Source organism: Cebus imitator, unplaced genomic scaffold (assembly GCF_001604975.1).
Source record: "Cebus imitator isolate Cc_AM_T3 unplaced genomic scaffold, Cebus_imitator-1.0 Scaffold84, whole genome shotgun sequence".
Lineage (NCBI taxonomy): Eukaryota > Metazoa > Chordata > Mammalia > Primates > Cebidae > Cebus > Cebus imitator.
This window is the reverse complement of record NW_016107399.1, coordinates 5,580,977-5,604,084: the sequence shown is the minus strand read 5'-3', so window position 1 is coordinate 5,604,084 and position 23,108 is coordinate 5,580,977. Positions and strand designations below refer to the sequence as shown.

The 23,108-nt window shown below is 38.7% G+C and overlaps 1 protein-coding gene across 1 annotated transcript; it reads left to right on the top strand.

The window, feature by feature from the left end:
- Positions 1-1,520: 1,520 nt before the first annotated feature.
- On the top strand, positions 1,521-21,204 carry SLC19A2 (solute carrier family 19 member 2). The gene is made up of 6 exons (XM_017534106.2): positions 1,521-1,987; positions 9,651-10,253; positions 16,012-16,234; positions 17,358-17,550; positions 17,941-18,082; positions 20,181-21,204. The coding sequence occupies exons 1-6, from the start codon at positions 1,781-1,783 to the stop codon at positions 20,307-20,309; spliced, it is 1,497 nt and encodes a 498-aa protein (XP_017389595.1). The 5' UTR covers positions 1,521-1,780; the 3' UTR covers positions 20,310-21,204.
- Positions 21,205-23,108: the final 1,904 nt, after the last annotated feature.

The window sequence follows — 23,108 nt, the reverse complement described above, 5'->3', positions numbered from 1 at the left end:
TGTCAATAAGAAGTCCTCAAACATTTTGGTCTTAGGACCCTTGTTACTGAGGCCCCAAAAAACCTGTTGGGTTTTGTGGATTATACCTATTGATAATTGTCATATGGTAATAAATTAAACATGGAAAGTCTTAAAAACACAAGAATACACAAGCACATATTCTCTTATTCTATAGAGTGATGATGTCATCACACATTATATAGCCTCTGGAGTGGAAAAGGAAATAAAGTCTTAGCATAATTGTGAAAATAGTTTCGAACTTGTGGAACGTCTGAAAGGGTCCCAGGACACCCAGGCATTCCTGGACCACGCTTTGAGATTCACTGAGAGAAGTAAATACTACCAATTGTATTTCTTCACAGATTAATTAACTCACAAATTTGGGTGCATTGATTTGTGCAGTCTTAGAAACAAATCTTTCCCTTTACTAGTATCTTGCTCCATCTGGCAGACTCATTACTGTTGCTGATGCTTGAAAAAAGTGTCATTTGCTACCACAGGAAGAAAACTGTGCTAGATGGATAATAACATACAGAAAAAAGTAAGATAGTTCCAAAATGTTTCCATGAGCTTCTGGCAGGATCTTTCACTCTACAAATACTGCACAGGAATAACTGCTTTAAATGCTGCATCTTTGCAGTGGAAGGATTAGGACAGAGCCAGGCTATGAGTCAGGCAGAAGAAGGCACACCGAGGGTGATGAAAGAAAGCACTGGAGATTCTTGTCATGCTTTGCCCTTGAAAACTATGCCAAGACCTCTATTTTGTTTTTAAATGAAGAAATCGATCATGTTGTGCGATTGCTGTAATGACTAAGGATTGTCCACCTTCCTTTTAACTATAAACAGCAGCGTAGTTGGTTGTTTTCTCTGTATCATGCTTGCAAAAACTGACGAAATAAAGTCAAAACCCTTTAATTGGGGCTCCATTGCGGTTCCGCTGTTCAGTGACCAGCTTGTTCATTATTCTCACAATATTATCTACTTTCTTTGTTTCGTTCTCTCGCTTAGAGCCTGGGCCTCTGACATCTTTCCACGGCAGATGATTACAATTTAAAACACGAAAGCTACTGAGGGAAAGGTTTAACATTCCCCCCTCCCCAAGGTGAAATCTTTGCCTGGCCGGTGTCACTGTCTCTCGGGAGCAGAACCTGAATGGACATTCGAGGGACGGTGATTAAGAATGAGAAACGGTGGTTGGGAAGAACAGCGCGTTTCTTCCAGTGGGGGACTAGGCCCACAGGGCTCATTCCCGACGGATGAGCCGCACCACCGAAGGTGATGGAGCCGACCGCGAGTGTGACACCAACGCTAGCTAGCCGCCTGACTAGCGCTCCGCCGCAAGCCGTCGCTTTCGGACTGGAGTCGCACAAGACCCCCGCGTCAGAGCCCGGGGACGTCAGCGGCCCGGCGTGCTGCGACCGCCGCCCGTTTACGTCATGTGACCCACAACCAATGGGAGGGAAGCCAGGTATTCCCGGCGTCCGCTGTGATTGGTTCCCAAACTGGAGGCGGCGGCGGAGGGTGGGACTTAGGATGGGTCTTCCTAAGGCAGCCCTGTCAGGCGGCGATCCTAGAGGCGTCTGCCGCAGGTTAAGGGTGAGGGTCCTGTAGCTGGAGGTGGCGGCGAATCCAGAACAGCTTGGCCTTACAAGTGACGCCTTAGAAGGCGTCACTCGCGGTTTCAAGTGCCTGCGCTGGGGCAGTGCCTGACCCTCACTCCAGTTGGCGGAGGAGGAGAAGGAAGGGACCGGGCCGGGTCTCCTCCCCTCGCGCCCCGGATGGATGTGCCCGGCCCGGTGTCCCGGCGGGCCGCGGCAGCGGCGGCGGCCACTGTGCTCCTGCGCACCGCTCGGGTCCCTCGCGAGTGCTGGTTCTTGCCCACCTCGCTGCTCTGCGCCTACGGCTTCTTCGCCAGTCTCAGGCCGTCCGAGCCTTTCCTGACCCCGTACCTCCTGGGGCCGGACAAGAACCTGACCGAGAGGGAGGTACGCTCGGCGGGCGCAGGGCGCGGGTCGGGCGGGCGACTGGGCGGCGGAGGAAGAGAGGACTGAGAAAAGCGTTCGAGCCATTCTCGGCAGAGATTTCTGATTTTTTTCTAGTTGTAGGTCGACTTCGTGCTCTTCGTTGTGTTCATGGTTTCCTGTTTTCTTTGGCTTTGTAGGGCTCCTCTTCTGCGAAGGGCTCAGAACAGGTCCAGAGGCCCCGTGCCTTGTGCCTCAGGCAGTCTGCCGTCACGTGGCTTTTCGTGACTCTGCCCAGACTGGTCCCGCAGTTCCTGCTGGGGGCGAGGAGGCAATATTTTGACAAAGAAGTGAAGACAGCAAGCTGTACTTTGGACATGGCTTAGTAAATATTCATTGACAAAGTAGTTAATCACTGCTTTTCTGAAAGGATCTTCCCTCTACTTGTTTCACCCTCTTCCTGCCCATCCATTGCTTTGTTTACCTTTGGCTAGATGGATGGGTTTAGTCAAGTAAGGACAGGACAGAAGTACAGAACATCTTAATTTGTCTTGATTTTTAACTGGGTGAGGTTGTGTCCAAGGATATCCAGCCCCTCTCTCCCTTAAGCCCCACCTCCAGGGACAAAGGCAGATGGTATAATTGGCTCTTAATTATATTTTTTCTTGTATTGTGAATTGTTGCTTCACAAATATTAGTTTTGCTTCTCAGATACAAGGTGGTTTATTTGAAGGCTTCTGTGTTCAGGGTAATTGAGAGCACGTAGCACATCATCAAGAGCTTCTTGCTGATTGATTTTCCCTAGACGAGGACTTAAAGTACTTCAAAAGTGCATAGTGTACATTAGAAAGGTGCTGAAGTAAATAAGTGCATGGTCAAAACCAGCAGTTGATTTTTGCAGAAGACAATATATAAACTGAAAAAGAAATTAAACCCAAAGTACTTCCACAAAACCGAAATAAAGCAGATTCAATACCTTCTTCCTTGAATACAGTGGTGAAAGCTGAGGTCTCATGTTCTTTTCCCTGGCAGCTGAGTGGGCACTTGTTAGCTGTTTCTTCTTTCTTACACTTTCTTTTCCTTCCGTCCTGTCCCCTTGCCCCAGTTGCTGTAAAATAATCCTCCCATTTAAACCTTACTCTTCTCGTTGTAGTTAGTAGTCAGTCACTTCGAGTAGGAACTCAGTAACCCTGCATAACAGGTCAGAACAAGAGATGGCACTACCGCAGTCATTTACACACTGGCAACATACAATTACTCATAGTCCAGTTTGTTGTTGCAGTGCTCCTTCATTTTCAAGAGCACTTGAGGGGAAATTTAAGAATTAGGATTGACTTCTGAATTGAGGGTTTCACTTGAGAGTGTGACATTGGTTCACCTCTAGCAAGTATCACTGACTTTTTGCTTAGCCTTAAATTACCCTATTGACCTGCCCATTGTGGGGTGGAGTGGCTGAGCCGTTTCTCAGTCTTGTGGATCAGTACATAAGGGACTGTAACAGTTACTCATTACCTATTTGAATTTTAATACTGATTTTAAACAATAATAAAGTCAAAAGGGCCAACTTTTGTGAACAGAATGATTTTACAAGGAAATTACTGCACTGATGAGAAAATATGATTCTTGATTCTGGAAACCCAAAACAACCACTGAATCTGAGGCATAGCCACTGAGGCAGAATTGATACTGCTGTGAACAGCTGACAATTAAAGTTTCATGTGAACTGCCATGTGATCTGCACAGTTCGTGCACCTTTCCTGATAGTGAAACACAGGGAGAGAAACATGTTCCCAGTGTTGATATTTGAAAGCTGATCTGTTTTGTCATGTGCCCTGGGTAGAAGGTTGCTGTGTGATGTGTTATCAAGATCATGTGCTCTGTCCTATCAGAAAGCTTTTCAGGGTGAGTGAAATATATTCAGGGACACAAAAATAAAGCAGAGATGCCAGGTGCAGTAAATATTCGCTGATTGTGTAACAAAAACATAAGCATACCTCTGTTATTGCAAATTAGATTAGGAGAAGGGTGGGATTTGGAGAGAAATCTAGTAGTCTGAGGAAGGGGTGTCTTCTCTAAGAACCACCAAATCACGGCTGATTCTCCTCTGCTTGCCTTGTGACAAACTATGTTTTTTGTATAACTAATAATTAAAATAAATAGAACAACTTATTCATTACTTACTGAGTGCTTGCTTTTTGCAATGGACAGTTAAATAAAAAATATTACATGATTTTTAAACAAAGATAATGTTAAGTCATATTCAGTGACAAGTTTGTAGTTGCCCCTAGAAGACTGCAGAAGGCCAAGTTGGTTTGAATAAATCCTAAAACAAAAGGAGAGGAGGGGGAAAAAGAATTTCTTCTCTCTACTCTCAAAAGATTTTTTCTTAGATTTTAGGAAAAGCATTAACTTTAAAACAGAAACCAGTTTATAAGTTTTAAGTGGCTAAAATTTGACTATATATTAATAGTTGAAGACCAGACTTTCAATAAAACAGATCTTTATCTCTAAAAACATTTTTTATTTTTTCATCATTGTAGCATGTGGTTTGACAGCTATTTACTACCTCTCTTAGATTTTTTAAAACATTCCACATATTCTGCCTAATATTCCGAGCCTTACTTGATTTTTACCTCCTTGAACAGCCTTATCTCCTATTACAACCCTTCTTCCCCTTACCACTTCCACATACCCATAAAACAAGGTCTGAAAAAATGGTCAGACATACTATGTCCTTGGATGAGAAAAAAAGCATCATAAAAATGTCATTTTCCTGAAGTTAATCTATAACTTTAACACAATCCCAATTGGATGAACAAGTCGGATGTTATTAACCACTTCCACATACCCAAGCTCCATTCATATTAATCTAATAGTCTTAAGTCCAGCATATCTACAGTCTGTCATCTGTTGACCTGTTCTCAAAGACTTACTCTCTTCTTGGAATAATCTTTCCATATATATCTGTTGATACCTTTGTTAGCCTTTAGCTTTCTCGTCCTTTAAGGTCCTTCTTGAAGAAACAAACCTATATTTTCATTTCCATTATAAATACTGTATATATTATTTATTCCTCACTAGGTTCAGAACCCCTGGAGAGCTGAAGATCTCAATTTGTTTAGAGTCAGGCTTGCTCTGTTGCCCAGGCTGGAGTGCAGTGGTGCTATCTTGGTTCACTGCAACCTCTGCCTCCCAGGTTCAAGCGATTCTCATGCCTCAGTTTCCTGAGTAGCTGGGATTACAGGCTTGTGCCACCACACCCAGCTACTTTTTTATATTTTTGGTACAGATGGCATTTTGCCATGTGGGCCAGGCTCGTCTTGAACCCCTGGCCTTAAGTGATCTGCTCGCCTTGGCCTCCCAAAGTGCTAGGATTACAGGTGTTAGCCACAGTGCCCAGCCTCATCTTATTCTTTTTGTTACCTCTATGCTGGTTGAAAACAATGTTGTGCAAATAAGTGCCCATTAGTTGTTTAACTGAAACTTGATTCTAATTTAAAGTCTAAATTAGAACTTAAAAATGAACATCTGTTTTCCCTTGACTTTGTATCTCAAGAAAGCATGAACAAGCACTGATCCAAGGAGTTATGAAGGCACCTTGGTTATAATCAATCCCTTTGCTCACATGGCAGATGTTACCTGAAGTGACAAGCTGGAGTATGGACAATTAATAAGGGTCTGCAATTGGTACACTTTTGCCTGTAGCATATTTCCCTTCAAGATTCCAAAATATCAAGGAAGCGTTTTCTACTGTCATTGGAAACATGGAAAGAGAAAAGGATCTCCTTTGGAGACCCATTAGTTAAGTAGTGGAGACTCTGGCCTTTATCTCTTCATGGATGCCCTGTAAAAGCACCTCAGTGCAGATTGGAAAAGCTACTCCAGGTATTAGAATTAACCTTGAAAGGTAGTAGATGATTAATAGCTGTTTTCTGATTGAAGAAACCAGGCATTTTAGTGTGGTGGATTCAGCACACATGAATTCAGATCCTTACTTTGCCAATCCTAACTGTGATAACTTTGGACAATTCACCTAACCTTTCTTCTTTTTTTTTTTTTTTAATTTATTTTATTGCACTTTAGGTTTTGGGGTACATGTGAAGAACATGCAAGATTGTTGCATAGGTACACATGTGGCAATGTGATTTGCTGCCTTCCTCCCCATCACCTATATCTGGCATTTCTCCCCATGCTATCTCTCCCCAGCTCCCCTCCCCCCACTGTCCCTCCCCTATATTCCCCCAACAGACCCAAGTATGTAGTGCTCCCCTCCCTGTGTCCATGTGTTCTCATTGTTCAACACCCGCCTTTCTTTAAGGCCAACTTTCCTTGTTTGTAAAATAGATGATAGAAGCATTTACCTTAGGTTTGTGGTTTGGATTAAATAGAATTTAGATAAAGTGCTTAGCATGGTGTGTAGCACAGCAGTAGAGGTTTGTTATGATGCTGATAATAGCGTGAGAGGGGCATTCATCCTGCGTGGATGTCTCTTAAAGGAGAAAATGCAGGTTTCTTATTTAGAATAAATTAAAGAGAACCTATCTCGTCTTTCCACTCTCCCCTACTTGCCTTTCTTTTTGTTTTTAGTTGTTACTGCAAGGCTGGCAGTGTTACTGTCCATCTTCACTATCTAAATTGTAGTTTTGTATTTGTAGAATTAGACTCCTGAGTAAAGATACTTTAAATTGATAATTTAAAGGATGAAACTTAGACAATGAAAACTTAGCAGTTAATCATTTTGGGACAACTATTGTTAAAAGTTATGTAACATGTCTAAACACAGACAATATTATTGGAGTGAAGAGGTCATCCAAAATCCCAAAACAAAAGAAGATGAGCTATTGAAGGGAGCAGTAGAGAACATTTTTAAAGAAAAGGTTTGATGGCTAGTAGCTTCATGGTGCTATGTTGGGGAAAATGTGAAGGCGATGTTTAGTCAAGCAGAGGAGGTAGTTTCAAACTTTAGAAAACTGACAGGCTGGGCGTGGTGGCTCATGCTTGTAATCCCAGCACTTTGGGAGGCCAAGGCGGGCGGATCACAAGGTCAGGAGTTTGAGACTAGCCTGGCCAACATAGTGAAACCTTGCCTCTACTAAAATTACAAAAAATTACCCAGGTGTGGTGCGCATGCCTGTAATTCCAGTTACTCAGGAGGCTGCGGCTAGAGAATCACTTGAACCCAGGAGGTGGAGGTTGCAGTGAGCTGAGATTGCACCATTGCACTCCAGCCTGGGTGACAAGAGTGAAATTCTGTCTCAAAAAAACAAAAGCAAAACAAAAAACTGACAGAGTATCTGTAAAAGTATGGGCCACAAAGGAATGGCAAATTGTTAATTAGAACACAACTGTGAAATCTCAAGATTACCCTTGCCTGTTTTGTTTTTCTACTTAGAGTTACCTAATGTGGCCAAGGCCACTTTGTTCTTCATTTGCTAAAATTTCCAGTTTTGAATAAGAATCGTTTTGACAGTTCTTGATGATTCTTTTAGGCCCATAGTCAGGTGCAACAAAATTTCTTGATCAAGCAGAGCTTGCTAACTGTTTACCAACACAAATTAGACCAACTTCATGAAGGTGAGGCCATTAAACATCACTTTTGCTACATAGTCAGAAATCAAGTCTGGAATGTATTTCAGAAAATGGGGATTATGTTTTACTTTTATAGCTGTGTTCTGCATTGGCAAGAGATTTTGCAACAATTGTTTATTGTGCCTCTAAAACCTTGGAACAGTTAGCTCATATTAGACTTGAGTGAACTAAGATATACAGGAGATGTAAAAAGAAAGTTACTATTGGTCTCAGAATATGAAATTTCATCTAGGATTAGGTTGCTCCATCACAAAGTATTCAGCCTTTTACCAAAAATACTTTCCAAAAAGCACTTAAAAGTTAAGGCCACTGATAAAAGGAAGGAAAAATCTCCTACAGTGATTGTTATTGGAAGAATGGAGATGATTGTTCAATTAATTTAGTAAATCCATACTGCCTCAGATGTCCTTGTCAGCTTGTCCTCTAGTCTTCAGACTTTGTGAATAAATCAGGTGGAACAAATACTTCCATATTGTTTCTCATTTAATTTTTGCAACAAACAACCCTCCTTTACTGATAATGAAGATTAAGGCTAAGGGGAACTAAAGAATCTTGTCCATAATCACACAGCAAGTGATGGAACTGAAATTCCTGTTGGGGTTTAAAGTTTAATTCAAAGATTATTTCCTACTCTATCCAAATTTTAAAATATGCACTAAAATGAAAACAGCAAACACTTCTATTTTTTTTCTATTTACAAACAAGCAAAAAGAAGGACATAAAAGTTGCCTAAAATCCTGCCATCTAGAGAGTTAATTCTGTCAAGACTATAGGACAGATTGACCATCTTTATTTGTTCTTCTGCCCCAAAAGAAACAAAACTTAAAATCAGAGAAGCTTATTGACATAGTAGGGTAAAGGCCCCCTATCCTGTGTCTAAAAGTAAGAATTGATAGTGATTCCATTTTCAAAGCATTTATTGAAACTAGTATCTTCCAAACAGTATGCTGGCTTTTAGACAGGTTATACAGGTGAATGTAGGGTCTATCCTTAAAAAGCCTGTAAGGTAGTTGTTCTCAACTCTGGTTCATTTAAAAATTTACTGGGAAGTTTTTAAAAAATATCTATGGCTGGGCATCTTTTTTTGTTTGTTTGTTTTTGTTTTTTTAAGAGACAGAGTTTTGCTTGCCATACAGGCTGGAGTGTAGTGGTGTGATCCTCAAACTCATGGGCTCAAGCAATTCTCCCACTTCATCCTCCAGAGTAGCAACTATAGGCACGTGCCACCAAGTTGGCTAACGATTTTTTTTTTGAGATGGAATTTTGCTCTTGTTACCAGGCTAGAGTGCAATGGCGCAATCTCAGCTCACTGCAACCTCTGCTTCCTGGCTTCAAGTGATTCTCATGCCTCAGCCTCCCAAGTAGCTGGGATTATAGGCATGTGCCACCATGCCTGGCTAATTTTGTAGTTTTAGTGGAGACGGAGTTTCTCCATGTTTGTCAGGCTGGTCTCGAACTCCTGACCTCAGGTGATCCGCCCGCCTTGGCCTCCCAAAGTGCTGGGATTACAGGGATGAGCCACCATGCCCAACTGGCTAACAAATTTTTAAAAGCTTCTTAGGAGATGCCCCCATGGTGAAGAGCCAGTTTTATGAGTTAATTGGGGAAACTGACAATACAAGTATCAAGAGAGTTTGAGGCTAGGTAAGATGGCTCACATGCCTATAATCCCAGCACTTTGGGAGGCCGAGGCGAGTGGATCATTTGAGCTCAGGAGTTTGAGACCAGCCTGGCCAACATGGTGAAACCTCATCTCTACTAAAAATACAAAAATTAGCCAGGCATGATGGTGGGTACCTGTAATCTCAGCTACTTGGGATGCTGAGGCAGGAGAATAGTGGAACCAGGGAAGTGGAGATTGCAGTGAGCCAAGATCACACCACTGTATTCCAGCCTGGGTTCAGAGCAAGACTCCATCTCGAAAAAAAGAAAGAAAAAAGATATTTTCAAACAATTATCTGAACTATTGTTGTTAAGGTTTCTTTGATTCATAAGGATGAGACCTTTGAGGTATTTGTAAGTTGTTTTGCAAGAATAAATTCTTATGACTATTCCAGGTCCTTTGATCACTAATGGGGTTTTGTTCTCTTTCTACCAGGTCTTCAATGAAATTTATCCAGTATGGACTTACTCTTACCTGGTGCTGCTCTTTCCTGTGTTCCTTGCCACAGACTACCTCCGTTATAAACCTGTTGTCCTACTGCAGGGGCTCAGCCTTATTGTTACATGGTTTATGCTGCTCTATGCCCAGGGACTGTTGGCCATTCAATTCCTAGAATTTTTTTATGGCATTGCCACAGCCACTGAAATTGCCTATTACTCTTACATCTACAGTGTAGTAGACCTGGGCATGTACCAGAAAGTCACAAGTTACTGTCGAAGTGCCACTTTGGTGGGCTTTACAGTGGGCTCTGTCCTGGGGCAAATCCTTGTCTCAGTGGCAGGCTGGTCCCTGTTCAGCCTGAATGTCATCTCTCTTACCTGTGTTTCAGTGGCTTTTGCTGTGGCCTGGTTTTTACCTATGCCACAGAAGAGCCTCTTCTTTCACCACATCGCTTCTACCTGCCAGAGAGTGAATGGCATCAAGGTACAAAATGGTGGCATTGTTACCGACACCACAGCTTCCAACCACCTTCCTGGATGGGAGGACATTGAGTCAAAAATCCCTCTAAATATGGAGGAGCCTCCCATGGAGGAACCGGTAAGCTCAGCCTTAAATATGTTGTAATTGCTACTTTGGGGGCTGGACCAATGGTGAAAAAATCAGCAAACTCCCTCTTGGTAGATCTTGTATTCATTTGGATTCATGTTTTATCCTGAGTTGGTTCATTGCTTTATTCATTCATTCATTCATTCATCAAGCTATGGTTTATTTATATTAGGGACAACAAATTTATTTTCCCCTGGAGTGCATGACCTCCAAAGTCAGACTGATACAGCATTATATTGTTCATGTCAAAGATGTCTTGGATTGCGAGGGCTGTGTCTTCATCTTTTGGGTGTTTAGTATATAAATTAGGCACTCAGAAAATGTTTGCTAAATGAGTAGATGAAAGGATCTTAATAAATGGTTAATATCTACTTCTAATTTCTAAATTGAAACCCAAAGTTTTTTTTTTTTTTTTTTGAGATGGAGTCTTGCTCGTTCACCAGGCTGGAGTGCAGTGGCACAATCCCAGTTCACTGCAGCCTCTGCCTCTGGGGTTTAAGCAATTTTCCTGCTTAAACTCCCTGGTAGCTGGGATTACAGGTACCTGCCACCAAGCCCGGCCAATTTTTGTGTTTTAGTAGAGATGGGGTTATACCATGTTGGCCAGGCTGGTCGCGAACTCCTGACCTCAAGCAATCCACCCACCTCAGCCTCCCAAAGTGCTGGGATTACAGGCGTGAGCCACTGCCCAGCCGTGAAGCTCAAAGTATTTAAGGGTAGGAAATTATTTTCCTCTTCCATGCTAGACGGGATATCTGTTATTTATTTTTCAAATGACAATTTGCTGAAGTGAGGTAGTAATGAACACTACAGATGAAGAGATCACAAGGGGACAGTTTGAGGTGATGATGGAATAAATACTAAAAGTATGTTATGAAGCTGCCTCTTGGAAGATAGAGGTATGGCATTATAATAATTTATCCATCTGTTCTGTCTAGCCAGGAAGATGAATTCCTTCCCCTAGATACCCACCCTTTTTTTTTCTAATAAATATACAAGTTTTTTGTTTCTATCAGGTTATAAGTTGTGAGGAATAAAGTTAATTCCAGCCACACTGTAGTCTTAGTTTTCCTGGGACATGTTTGGAAATAAGCCTATTAACATTCCAGCTTTGTAGGTGGCCTCAGTCAGACTGAGCTCCATAATTTTTGTAGGCTGGCTGATAATAAAGAACCATTGTGAATAAAGTCTTTCATTCTCTATTGAGAGTTAATTAAATTGTTCCAATGTGGCATCTAATGTCCTCATTGAAAATTACTCTTTTCTCTATCCCCATTCTTCAGCTCTCAAATTACGACTTGAAATTTAGGTTATCATCTCAAAGAGCCTGGGTAAACTTCTAGAGCCTGGGCGACTCTCATCATGAAACTCACCTTGATTATCAGGGCACCTATGAGCAGTTTTTGTCGGAATGACCAAGGATTTAGTGGCAATGAAATGCTGATTTCTTCATAGTTTGTTAGATGATGTTGGAGAATAACAGAGGGTTGATGGGGGAGGGAAGGAGGTATAATCATTTCATAGATTTCATGACGTGGCAAAAAAGACCCTTTTTAAATCTATTTTGAATGTGTTACAGCGGCTTTAGCTAAAATTAACATATATACATATAATGTGTGTATAAATATATATTTTAGATTTTAACCTATTGACCATAGTTCTAAAAATTTTTATAGACAGTTATAAACTTTTTTGAATATAGATAAGAAACACAGTAAGAAAACACATTTTACATAGAAAACCTGTACATACATAGATATGTATACATTTTATATATAACAGAAAAGTTTTCTAACACAATATTTTCTGATACATTCTTTTATTTTTTTAAATTCAGTTAACTGTCTTCTAAATCAATTTTATTACCAACTAATGAGTGGTGACCTGTAGTTAAAAAAAACTCTCTCCTAGATCAAATTGAAATAATTGTTTCTAGATATGCAGTGTCCGTATTTTATATACTGAAGAATTATAGAATTTTACAGTTAGAAACAATTCTAATCACAGGTCGTAATATCAGAGCATTTTAAAATTAAAATAGATTAGATTTCATCAAGACTGTTTTAGAGATAAGGATTATGATCAGAGATTAGCGACATATGCAGAATTGCCATATATGCTCCTGAACATAATTTTAAAGTGTATATGAGATCCAGTTCTCTCTAAACCTTTCTTTAGGAAGTCTTTTAACTAGGGTAACAATGTCAGAGTCATGTCAGTTACACAGTTTTCAAAATTAGCATTCAAGTCAGTTCCCTGATATCCTAGGCTTACTGCTGATACCATAGCACGTGGGCAGTGCTACTTGGTGTCTGCACTGTCTAGCCCTAAAATGCTGCTGTTTTTCTTTGGAAAGGGTAAAGGAAATTCAGAATATGGATATTAGGGATGGCAGAGCCATTTTAAGTTGACAAAACCTGTAATTAAACCATAAATTATAATTGTGGTAATTATTGAAGAGTTGGTAGGTAGGTGGTTTTATCTTGATTTTTATAGAAAAAGAAAATGAAGTAGGAGGAGTCTAAGTGATAGCCCACTTTACAAATTGCCTTAGAGTATTTGTCAGTTCTTTTCAAAGACAGCCTATTGCATTGGGGCAAAGGGTGCTAACCTTGCAGAAAGAATAACCACCAAAGCTGGTGACTTTCTTTCACAAGCAGAGCTGGATTCATTATGTACTTGGCTGACAGGTCATTTCTAGCAGTAGGGTGTAGTGAGTTATGAAGAAAATGAAGTCCAAACCCTAGTTATAATACGTGAGCAAGTTAATTCTGTGAGATTTAGTTTCCTTATCTACATATCTACCTTATAGGGTTATTTTGAGTATTTTAAGCTTTCAAATGAGTTTACACAGTAGGTATTCAATAAATGGTAATTGCTGTTATTACTATTATCATTATCATTAGATAGGAATAATCCAGAACAGCTTTGTACCTTTATGTCATGTATGTGTGAGGTTGTAAATGATCTTTCCTTTTCTCTTTGAATTACCCCAATCATGTTCGTCATCATCATCGTCAGTCATCATCATTATCATCACACCTCCCATTTATTTTGACTTGAATATCAGATACTGTGCTAAGAACCTTAGAGTCAGTATATTATTTGATTCTTATTAAAACTCTGTGATGTAGATATTTGCCCATTTTACAGAAGAGGAAACTAAATTTAATTAAGTGACTTGTGCAAAGGCACATAGGAAGCGGCACTTTAAAAATTTCCAACTCAGGCAAAGCACCTGTAATCTCAGCACTTTGGGAGGCTGAGGCGGGCAGATCACTTGAGGTCAGGAGTTTGAGACCAGCCTGGCCAACATAGTGAAACATATCTACTTAAAAAAAATACAAAAATTAGCTGGGTGTGGTGGCCCATGCCTGTAATCCCAGCTACTGGGGAGGCTGAGGCAGGAGAATTGCTTGAACCCAGGAGATAGAGGTTACAGTGAGCTGAGATGGTGCTACTACTGCACTCCAGCCTGGGCAACAGAGAAAGACTCTGTCTCAAAAAAAAAAAAAAATTAATTCAGATAGAGTTGACTCCAAAAACCACTACAGTAGAGACTTCCATTCCTCGATAGAGGGAAATAATTGTTCAAGTTATTAAAAATTACAGAACAGCATCAAAGTCTTATATTCAAATGAAATCTGAAACTAGATGCCCATTGTGATAAAGAAATAAAAATTGAGCCTTTCTGGTTGAAACAGGAATGCAGCTCTGATAATTTTATGAACTTGATCCTGTTCTTTATCTCACTTGAAACTCTTAAAGCTCCATGGAACACAATGAAAGCCACTTATTAAATTAGAGCATGCATGCTCAGCTATGAGCAGCTGGGAGTTTTGATGTACTGGAAATAAACCTTTGTAGATGTAATTTAACAAGAAACATAAAAGATAACATGTCAAATGCTTCTTTAGAAAGTGTGATTCATATAAGCTTAACATATGAAGCCTAGAAAACAGCATAGAAGGAAGCCAGCAGATTATAGCAAGAAATGCTGATTTTGTAAAGAGGACCTGCCACCTTTTTTTTTGGCATGGCCAGATAACAGATTGAGTAGTTATTAATTCTGTGTGTCAGAATTCATTATTATGTAATCGAAAATTCTCAATATTGTTTATACTGGGCATTATTTTATGTATGCCATGACTTTTTAGGCTATGCAATGAAAATAACATTGAGTACCTCTATAATAAATACATGCATTATCTAGTTTAACTCTGTATAATCTTGTGTGGATAGGTATTATTGTTATCATTTCCATTTTTTAGAGGAGGAAACTAAGGGCTTCTTATTAGTTAAGATTTTGAATAGAAACTTGTGAATTCTTTTAATAGTTCCATTCTTCCAAGAATATACTTTCTTATAATCCATCCAGCATCCCTGAAAGTTTTAGGTATCACAGATGCTTCCCAAGTTTTATTGATTAAGCAACTGAAACTAAATGGTAAAATTCTGATGTAGTTCAATAAAACTGGTGGATCTTTTAATAAAGACTTCAGAAAATATGCTTGGTACCATTCACTTACTCTCAGCAAATTTATATAAATTAGATATGTTTAACAATTGTCTTGTGATTTGTTTAAATTCACAAGGTTTGCTCATAATGCCAAGAAATCAGTCTCATAACAGCAGTATTTTGTACTTCGAGGTGATTATCATATGCAAATTCATCAAGCAGAATTTTCAAGTGTCAGTAATTCTCTGAGTTATCTTGGTTAACTTCAGTGTTCCTCCATGAGTTTTGGAAGGGGGCTGTAGTACTGGTACTTGAAGGATATCCCCCTCTGGGGTAAACAGCACAAAGAAGGAACCACCACACTGGGGTTGCTTTGGGGCGGTATGAGAAGATAGAACAATGACAAAAGTTGATTCTCAGTCCAGTGAGGTTTTCTAGCCTTTGAGGGAGAAAATGGCTTTTATTTACCTAATGTTGATGTTCACTGTTACTGTATATAAGAGGAGAAAATATCGGTACTAATTTTATAAAAATGATACATATCATTTATATATAAATATATAACATATATTTTATATACATATATTTATAAAATAAATTTTATAAAATATATATAAACATATGTATATATATGGGTTTTGGTTTTTTTTTTTTAGACAGAGTCTCACTGTGTCACCCAGGTTGGAATGCAGTGGCATGATCACAGCTTACTGCAGCCTTGATCTTCTAGGCTCAAGTGATTCTCCCACCTCAGTCTCCTGAGTAGCAGGGACTACATGTGTATTCCACTGCACCCAGCTAATTGACATTTTGTGTGTGTGTGGAGACAGGATCTTACTTTGTTGCCCAGCTTGATCTTGAACTTCTAGGCTCAAGCAGTTCTCCTGCCTCAGTCTCCTGAAGTGTGGAGATTACAAATGTGAACCACTGTCCCTGGCATATACTTATTTTTTTAAATTAAACATTACAGAAAGCTATATTATAAGGATAGGCAGCCTAACTGAATAGTGATTTATAGGGTTGCCAGTCTGCTGCTTGTTATTATTATTGTTGTTTGCCAGTGTATGGGAGATGTGGATTATAGACACCCATTGGCTGAAGCCGGCAATCTCTTTTCATCATGTTCATTTTGTAAACAGTGCATCTTTTGCTGGGTTGATTACATACAGCTGTGTTGATGCTATAGTACATTTAAAGCAAAAATCCTATGAGAACATATTTTTCTAGTAAATTGATTTCTGTATAATTGCCTTCATTGGAGTTTGAGCATTGTTTCCTTTTGCTATGTAGGAACCCAAGCCAGACCGTCTCCTTGTGTTGAAAGTACTGTGGAATGATTTCCTAATATGCTACTCCTCTCGCCCTCTACTCTGTTGGTCTGTGTGGTGGGCCCTGTCTACCTGTGGCTATTTTCAAGTTGTGAACTACACACAGGGCCTGTGGGAGAAAGTGATGCCTTCCCGCTATGCTGCTATCTATAATGGCGGTGTAGAGGCCGTCTCAACCTTACTGGGTAAGCAATACAGGATGATAGAGGGTGGGGGGGAAGGGATTCCTCTGGTAGCTAAGCCAGCCATAATCAGATTACTTACCCCTTCCAAATTTGAAATAGTCTCAAAAAATGATTTGCTTATTTTGAGCTCTGATTTTACAATTTGGGAGGACAACTTAGAAGTACTCAAGCAGAGCAGGACTATAACTAAGAAACTGGAATTTTTTAATAAGCTTTGGAGAAACCTAGTATAATAATTTTCAAAATTGTTTATCCAAGTTTCCATTATCTCTGTATTTACTGGGTAGTTTTGTCACTTGATGTGAAATTTTGAATAGCAATATACAGTAGTTTATAATAATAATATCTAATATTTATTGAATGTTAATATGTGCTAGTTACTGTTCTAAGGACCTTATATACATTAACTCAGTCCTCACAAAATTCCTGAGATAGGTGGAATTTATCCCCATTTTGCAATGAAAACTTGGGACAAGTAGGTTAATAACTTGCTCTAGGTCATATAGCATGTAAGTAGTAAAGTCAAGATTTGAACTCAGGCAGGCTGGCTTCAGAGCCTGTGTATTTGACCATCTCATTCTATTGTTCATTTCTAATTTGTTGACCTACCTCCTGAGGTTGTTGGATGGTTTTATATGATTTCTGTAAACACTTATTAACTGTCTTGGCACTCAGAAAACACTTTATAGATTCTAGCTATCCTTATCATCATCACTGTTTCACCAAAACAGAGAAGCCCTTTTGCCATGTTCTAGACTGCTCCTTGGTTTGAAAGAGAGATGACTCATCCTGCCATGTTGGCAAACTAGAAGCCGTGGTTCTTTTTGACTCTTGCCTCTGCTTCAGCTGCAGTATTTTTTTCCTTAGCAATGTCCCTGTGTCTTTGTCCTGCATTTTCATCTCATTGCCACCTCTCCTAATTTGGTCTCTCATCTCAGTGGCCCCATTTTATTGATTACATCAAGTTCAGAAATCTCCGTGTGTGTTTCAAAATGTCCCATAATCTTGAGCTATCCTATTTATAAGTTTGCAGATTTTAAAATTTAATAATCTAAGCTGAGTTTTTAATTTATTGCAATAGTGTTTGATTCGCAAAATAACTGGATTTTTGTTTGTTTTGTAGGTGCTGTTGCTGTGTTTGCTGTTGGTTACGTAAAAATATCCTGGTCAACTTGGGGAGAAATGATGTTATCTCTCTTTTCTCTCCTGATTGCTGCTGCAGTGTATATCATGGACACTGTGGGTAACATTTGGGTGTGCTATGCATCCTATGTTGTCTTCAGAATCATCTACATGTTACTCATCACGATAGCAACGTATGTATTTTGGCTCATAGAAGCCTTAGGAAAAATTGTAACAGGATATATTTTTTGGTTTCTTTACAAACGAAAATATTAAAGTTTCTAGTTAAATGAGGCAAATGGGAGGAAGCATTGTATTATATGTGTATTATCAGTTTTTCTCCTGAGGCATTTAGGCAAGATTTGTTTGTTCCCTTGTTTGTATGTTCCTACTGTTTTCAGATGTTTGCATGAGATTTATATCATTTAGTAGCAAAATGTTTTCATTTGGTTGGAAAGGCAATTGACAGTAGAAAGAAGGGCTCTTCACATTTAAAGTAAAAATTTTTACTTTTATTTAGAATAAAAATTTTAAGTACTCAGGAAGTAATTCTTATCTATTCACGCTTCTTTTACTTTTTTAAGTTTTCAAATTGCTGCAAACCTCAGCATGGAACGCTATGCCCTAGTATTTGGCGTAAATACCTTCATTGCCCTGGCACTGCAGACGCTGCTCACTCTAATTGTGGTAGATGCCAGTGGCCTTGGATTAGAAATTACCACTCAGGTAAGAGCTCTCTTTTGGCATTGAAGGTAGTATGTGTGACTTGATCAGGGTAACAGAAGTAGATGTATGCTTAATGAAAACAAATTCAAACAATAGGGAACACATGTAAAGTAAAAGTGTACTCTCCTTCATTCAACACCTTCTCCTGCATCCTTAGTTCTTTTCTCCCTGGAGGGTGTTGGGATTGTCATCTTTTTTATGAGGTCTTAGAACATTCCTGAGTGTAACTCATCAGCCCAGTGGTGCTATTTCAGCTGAGAGGTAATATTGATTTCTTACCGGCCAAGACCTTCTGCTTCCTCATCTATTATTTCTCTCTATACTTAAATCTACGCTTGGAATACTGTATCCCATGTTTGAGATTCCCTGCTTCATCTCACAACTCTTTAAGTCTCCTTACTTCTTTATTTAAAGCACCCTTCACCCAAATACCAAGGTAATGCCTTGCTGTTGAACAGCATTATGATTTGTAATATATGACCTATTGAGAAACTTGCACCAACACCCAAAAACAATGTGAATACTTTTTTACATTCAGGAATTGTGTATTCCTTCATGCATTGTGAGTTTTAAGTACATCCTGTTCTGTACTTTGGCAAAATGGGCAACTGAATGAATCAAGAAGTGCTTACCCCCACCCCCATTCCAACCCAACTGATTTCTTCCCAATGCGTTAGCCATAATTATCTTTGTTTTTACTAACGAGATATAAGAGAAGTAGTAATAATAGACAGTGTGCATTCAGTGCCTTCTATGTGTCAAGTGCTTTATATAAGATTTGCAGGGTGCTGTCTTAGACGTGAAGAAGATGAGTCTGAGAGATGTTAACTGACTTGTCCAGTACCATCAGTAATAGTGTTCCAGAGCTAGGAGTTAAACCAACATCTGACCCCAAACTTATTTCAGGATGGAAAGTAGGAGAGAAACTTAAGTGCCTGCCATCCTCCCTGTATAAGGGAGAGTTCCCAGGACTATTACAGTTGAGGGAAACATGGCTGTCATTTGAAGTGGAAATTTGTCAGCAGATTCTTATAGAAATGGTGGATTTAAACATGTAGAATAATAGGATTTTATGGGTGGTGCCGAAACCCTAACTGCCATGCTTGATTAATGGCTTCCTGCAGAAGTGTAGCCAACGTTGAAAGAAACTGCTCCGTGATTTAAGGCTATAGTCTTATTGTACTTTTGAACCAGTTTATGAGTATTTAGTATGTTATTTTAAGAAGATGATGTTAATAAACCATATAGTCACATTAAAATTTGGCTTAGGGCATCATCTCAGCAAACTAACAGAAACAGAAAACCAAACACCGCAGAACACATGGACACAGCAGGGGAACAACACGTACTGGGTCCTGTTGGGAGGTGGGGGTCAAGGGGAGGGAAAGCATTAGGATAAATACCTAATGCATGTGGGCGGGGCTTAAAACCTAGATGACCTAGATGATGGGTTGATAGGTGCAGCAAACCACTATGGCACATGTATACCTATGTAACAGATCTGCACGTTCTGCACATGTATCCCAGAACTTGAAGTTAAAAGAAAAAATTGACAAGAGAAGAGTTCTTATAAAAAGTAATCCTATAATGGAATATAATTGACCTTCTACTGCCCTCTTCTGGGGAAGAATAGAGAAGTTTTTGATCTTCAGAACTTGGCCTGTTTGTACCTACTTATCAGCTTGAAGGTAGAGACCAGGACTGAATTATCACAATAACAGCAACAATAAAAGTAGTACTAACAGCATTAGCATTGTGCTAATAAGCATTTATGATCTCACTGACTCCTCCCAACAGCCCTGTAAAGTGAGAACTATTATGAATTCCATTTTGTAAGTGAACAAATCAGGGCTCAGAGATGAAGTATCTCAATCAAGTTCACAAAGCTTGTAAGGGATGAAGTCAGGATTCACACTCAGGCAGTCAGGCCTTATTTAGTACCACCATGCAGTGCTGCTGCTTTGTGTCTTCAGGGTCTAGCACATGGTGTAAGTATGCAATGTTTTTTGAGGCTTTATGGACAAATTCTGAATATACTTTATTATAGAGTAACCATCTTGTAATTGATAATTCAATAAACTGTTTTTCCCCCTTCTAGTTCTTGATCTATGCTGGTTATTTTGCACTGATTGCTGTGGTTTTCCTGGCCAATGGTACAGTCAGTATTATGAAGAAATACAGAAAGCCGGAAGGTCCAGAATCAAGTTCTCAAGTAACCACTTCGTAATACACTGCTGAAGGGCTTCTTCTTATACCAAGAACTCTGCACAGCAGCTGCCTGGATGTATTTGATTTTTTAAAATGTAGACATATATTTATGAATGTGCATTTCATGACTTCAAAGCAGCCACTTGGACTAATACCTTGTGTTCCTGGAGTAACATGATAACTATTCATAGGAGCCAGAAGTAAAGTTTATTTCATGGATTATTTATGACAGCTAATTTAAGGATGACTTTTTTTTGATTCAGAAGTGAACTTGATTTTAAAAACCAAGCAGTCAAGAGCAATCAAGCAGCACAGGGCATTGTATACTTTATTAGCAAGTGAGTTTGATGTTTTGTAGGTCACATGTCTGTATCTACTTAGCCAGATGTTTGGCCTGGTGGGACCAGGGCTTCACAGAGGCCACAAAATGTTACAAGTCACGATGGATGGAAATGTGTTCTAACAGCATCTGCCTCTATTCAGTTCTTATTTCTGTGTTACTCGTGGACATTGGTGTTTCTATCACTGGCAATATTTGCTCTAGTTTAGTGTTCTGTCTTTTAAGGTGTACGTGTCATTTCTAATTTTAAGTTATTTTTTAAAAAATCATTGTATGAATGTTTTTGGTTCCCATTGTGACAATTATGTATTTGTGTAGCATTTGTTTAGAAGTATATTTTTGCATTATTCATATGCTTCCCAGAGAAGCTCATTTAGTTAGAAAATAAGGCAAGTTTTGAAGCCTGATAAATGAAGAGACCTAAGAAAGCTTAAGGTGGGTTTGCTTGTCTTTAAATCTTCAGTATGAAGGGCTATTAATTCCAAGATGAAAAGTTCATAGTGGGCTAAAGATAGAAGTAGCCCATTTGTATTTGCATTCTCTTTTATTTCCAAAATAAAATGAAAACTCTTTTTTTTTAATAATTTCATCCCTGTTTATAGTTTTTGTATTAATTTGTTTTTCCTATCCAAGTAAAGATGTCAATAGGAATTGGATTCATCTAAGGCCTTTTTCATAAACTGAGCCTCTTTTTAATTATTTCAATGGGACAGGAACAAAGATAGATGTGATTCCTGCATTTTTTACCTTAAATCTGCCTTTGTTTTTAAAGGTAGATCATCTTCAATATTTGCTTAAAACTGCTAGTGATATCATTACCAGGTTACTTGAAAAGATGTTCTGTACGCATTTAATTCTGAAATCAGTCTACCAAGGGGCTGCTAGTATATGTGAGACATGAAAACTATTTTAAAGCAGACTTCATTGCCTTATCTTGAAAAGGATCTAGATAGGTGCTTTTAACTGCGGTATTAACTTTGTACAAATGACACAGCGAAAGTGTTAATAATAGTGTATTAAGATTGCAAAATTCATGTACTCATTTGGTTTAAGCAGGAATCCTAGAAGCAAATGGATGCGGATAAGAATAGGTCATTTCTGTTCACCATTCTTTACAATTAAGGAAAAGGAAAAGAACACTAGCTAAGGAAGGGAAAGGGAAGTGATGTCATAAAAGTTGCAACCTCAAATTTTATATTGTGTCTGTTTTTTTGCTTTGTTAGCTATATTGGGAATTGTTTACTCTGAAACAAGTAGAAAAGTGCTGTTTGAGGAAATAAATCTTTCTTTTTATGGAATGTGGTACAAATTGTTCACGTTACCAAAGCAATATTTCCCTGGAATTTAATTCAAAGTTTGTGGCAAACAACCTGAGCCTTTTCTTATGTAAGTCAAGAATATGTTCACATCTTGGTATGTGGCCATATTTGTAGAATGCTGAACCCGACGTGCAAGTTGTACTGTATGCAGTTTTACAAATAAGTGAAAATAATTTGTTGTACTTTTTCAATTCTGTATAGATTATAAAATTATTTTTATTAAATAATTTTAATTAAATTTTTATTAAATAAATATTTTATAGTATATTTTCTGTTTTTAATCAAAATTGTTTTAAATTTATCTTTTGTTTCAATAGGAGCTTTAGATTATATCTTTAAATATTTTAATAATTTCACCTAGGACAAATTTCATATTAAGTCTTCCCCTCATCTAAACTGCCTAGTTAGCCTTTTGTTATCTTTTGATTATTCCATTGCTTTGTGATCTTGACCTTTGACTCTTCCCCCTTATTTCAGATGTTTTCCCCTTTTTTTTCTGGTACCACATCGCACTGTTTATTTTTTTTGGTCTTCATGTTGGCACTGCTCATATCTCTTTTTAAAGCATTCCTTAAAAAAAAAAAAAAAAGACATACACACTCTTTGATGTTAACTGAATTTTTAAAATAAAGAAAAAGCAAGAGCAGAAAGTACTACCTTGTTCTGAAACTTCATAGCCTCTGTTCCATCTCAAATTATTCTAATACCAAGGGAGGAATCTCTGGCCATGAGTTGAGAATCATTCGTTCATTATATCCCAGAAACCAAATCAGTCTTTCCTTACAGTACCCAGATGAATACCAGTCTTTAAGATACCATTTCAAAATCTACTTAAGGCATTGATTTCACTGCTTATTACCAAAGTCTTAGAAAATTTTCATGCAAAAATTTTTTTAAATATAGTTGAATATGGATAGCCCTACAGTTTCATTCCCTGTGTTTTATTACATTTCACATTGGAAGCCTTCTGAGCAGGGACGATGTCTTATTTTTGTCTTTTGTTGCAAAATAGATTTTGGTGTCATGTGAACATTGAATTATATAAACATTATGTGATGGACTCATCATAGCCACCTGCCAATATAGTAGTTAAATGCTCTTTTTACATTTTTATTTTAAGGAGTCAGGATTTCTGTCACTCAGGCTGGAGTGCAGTGGT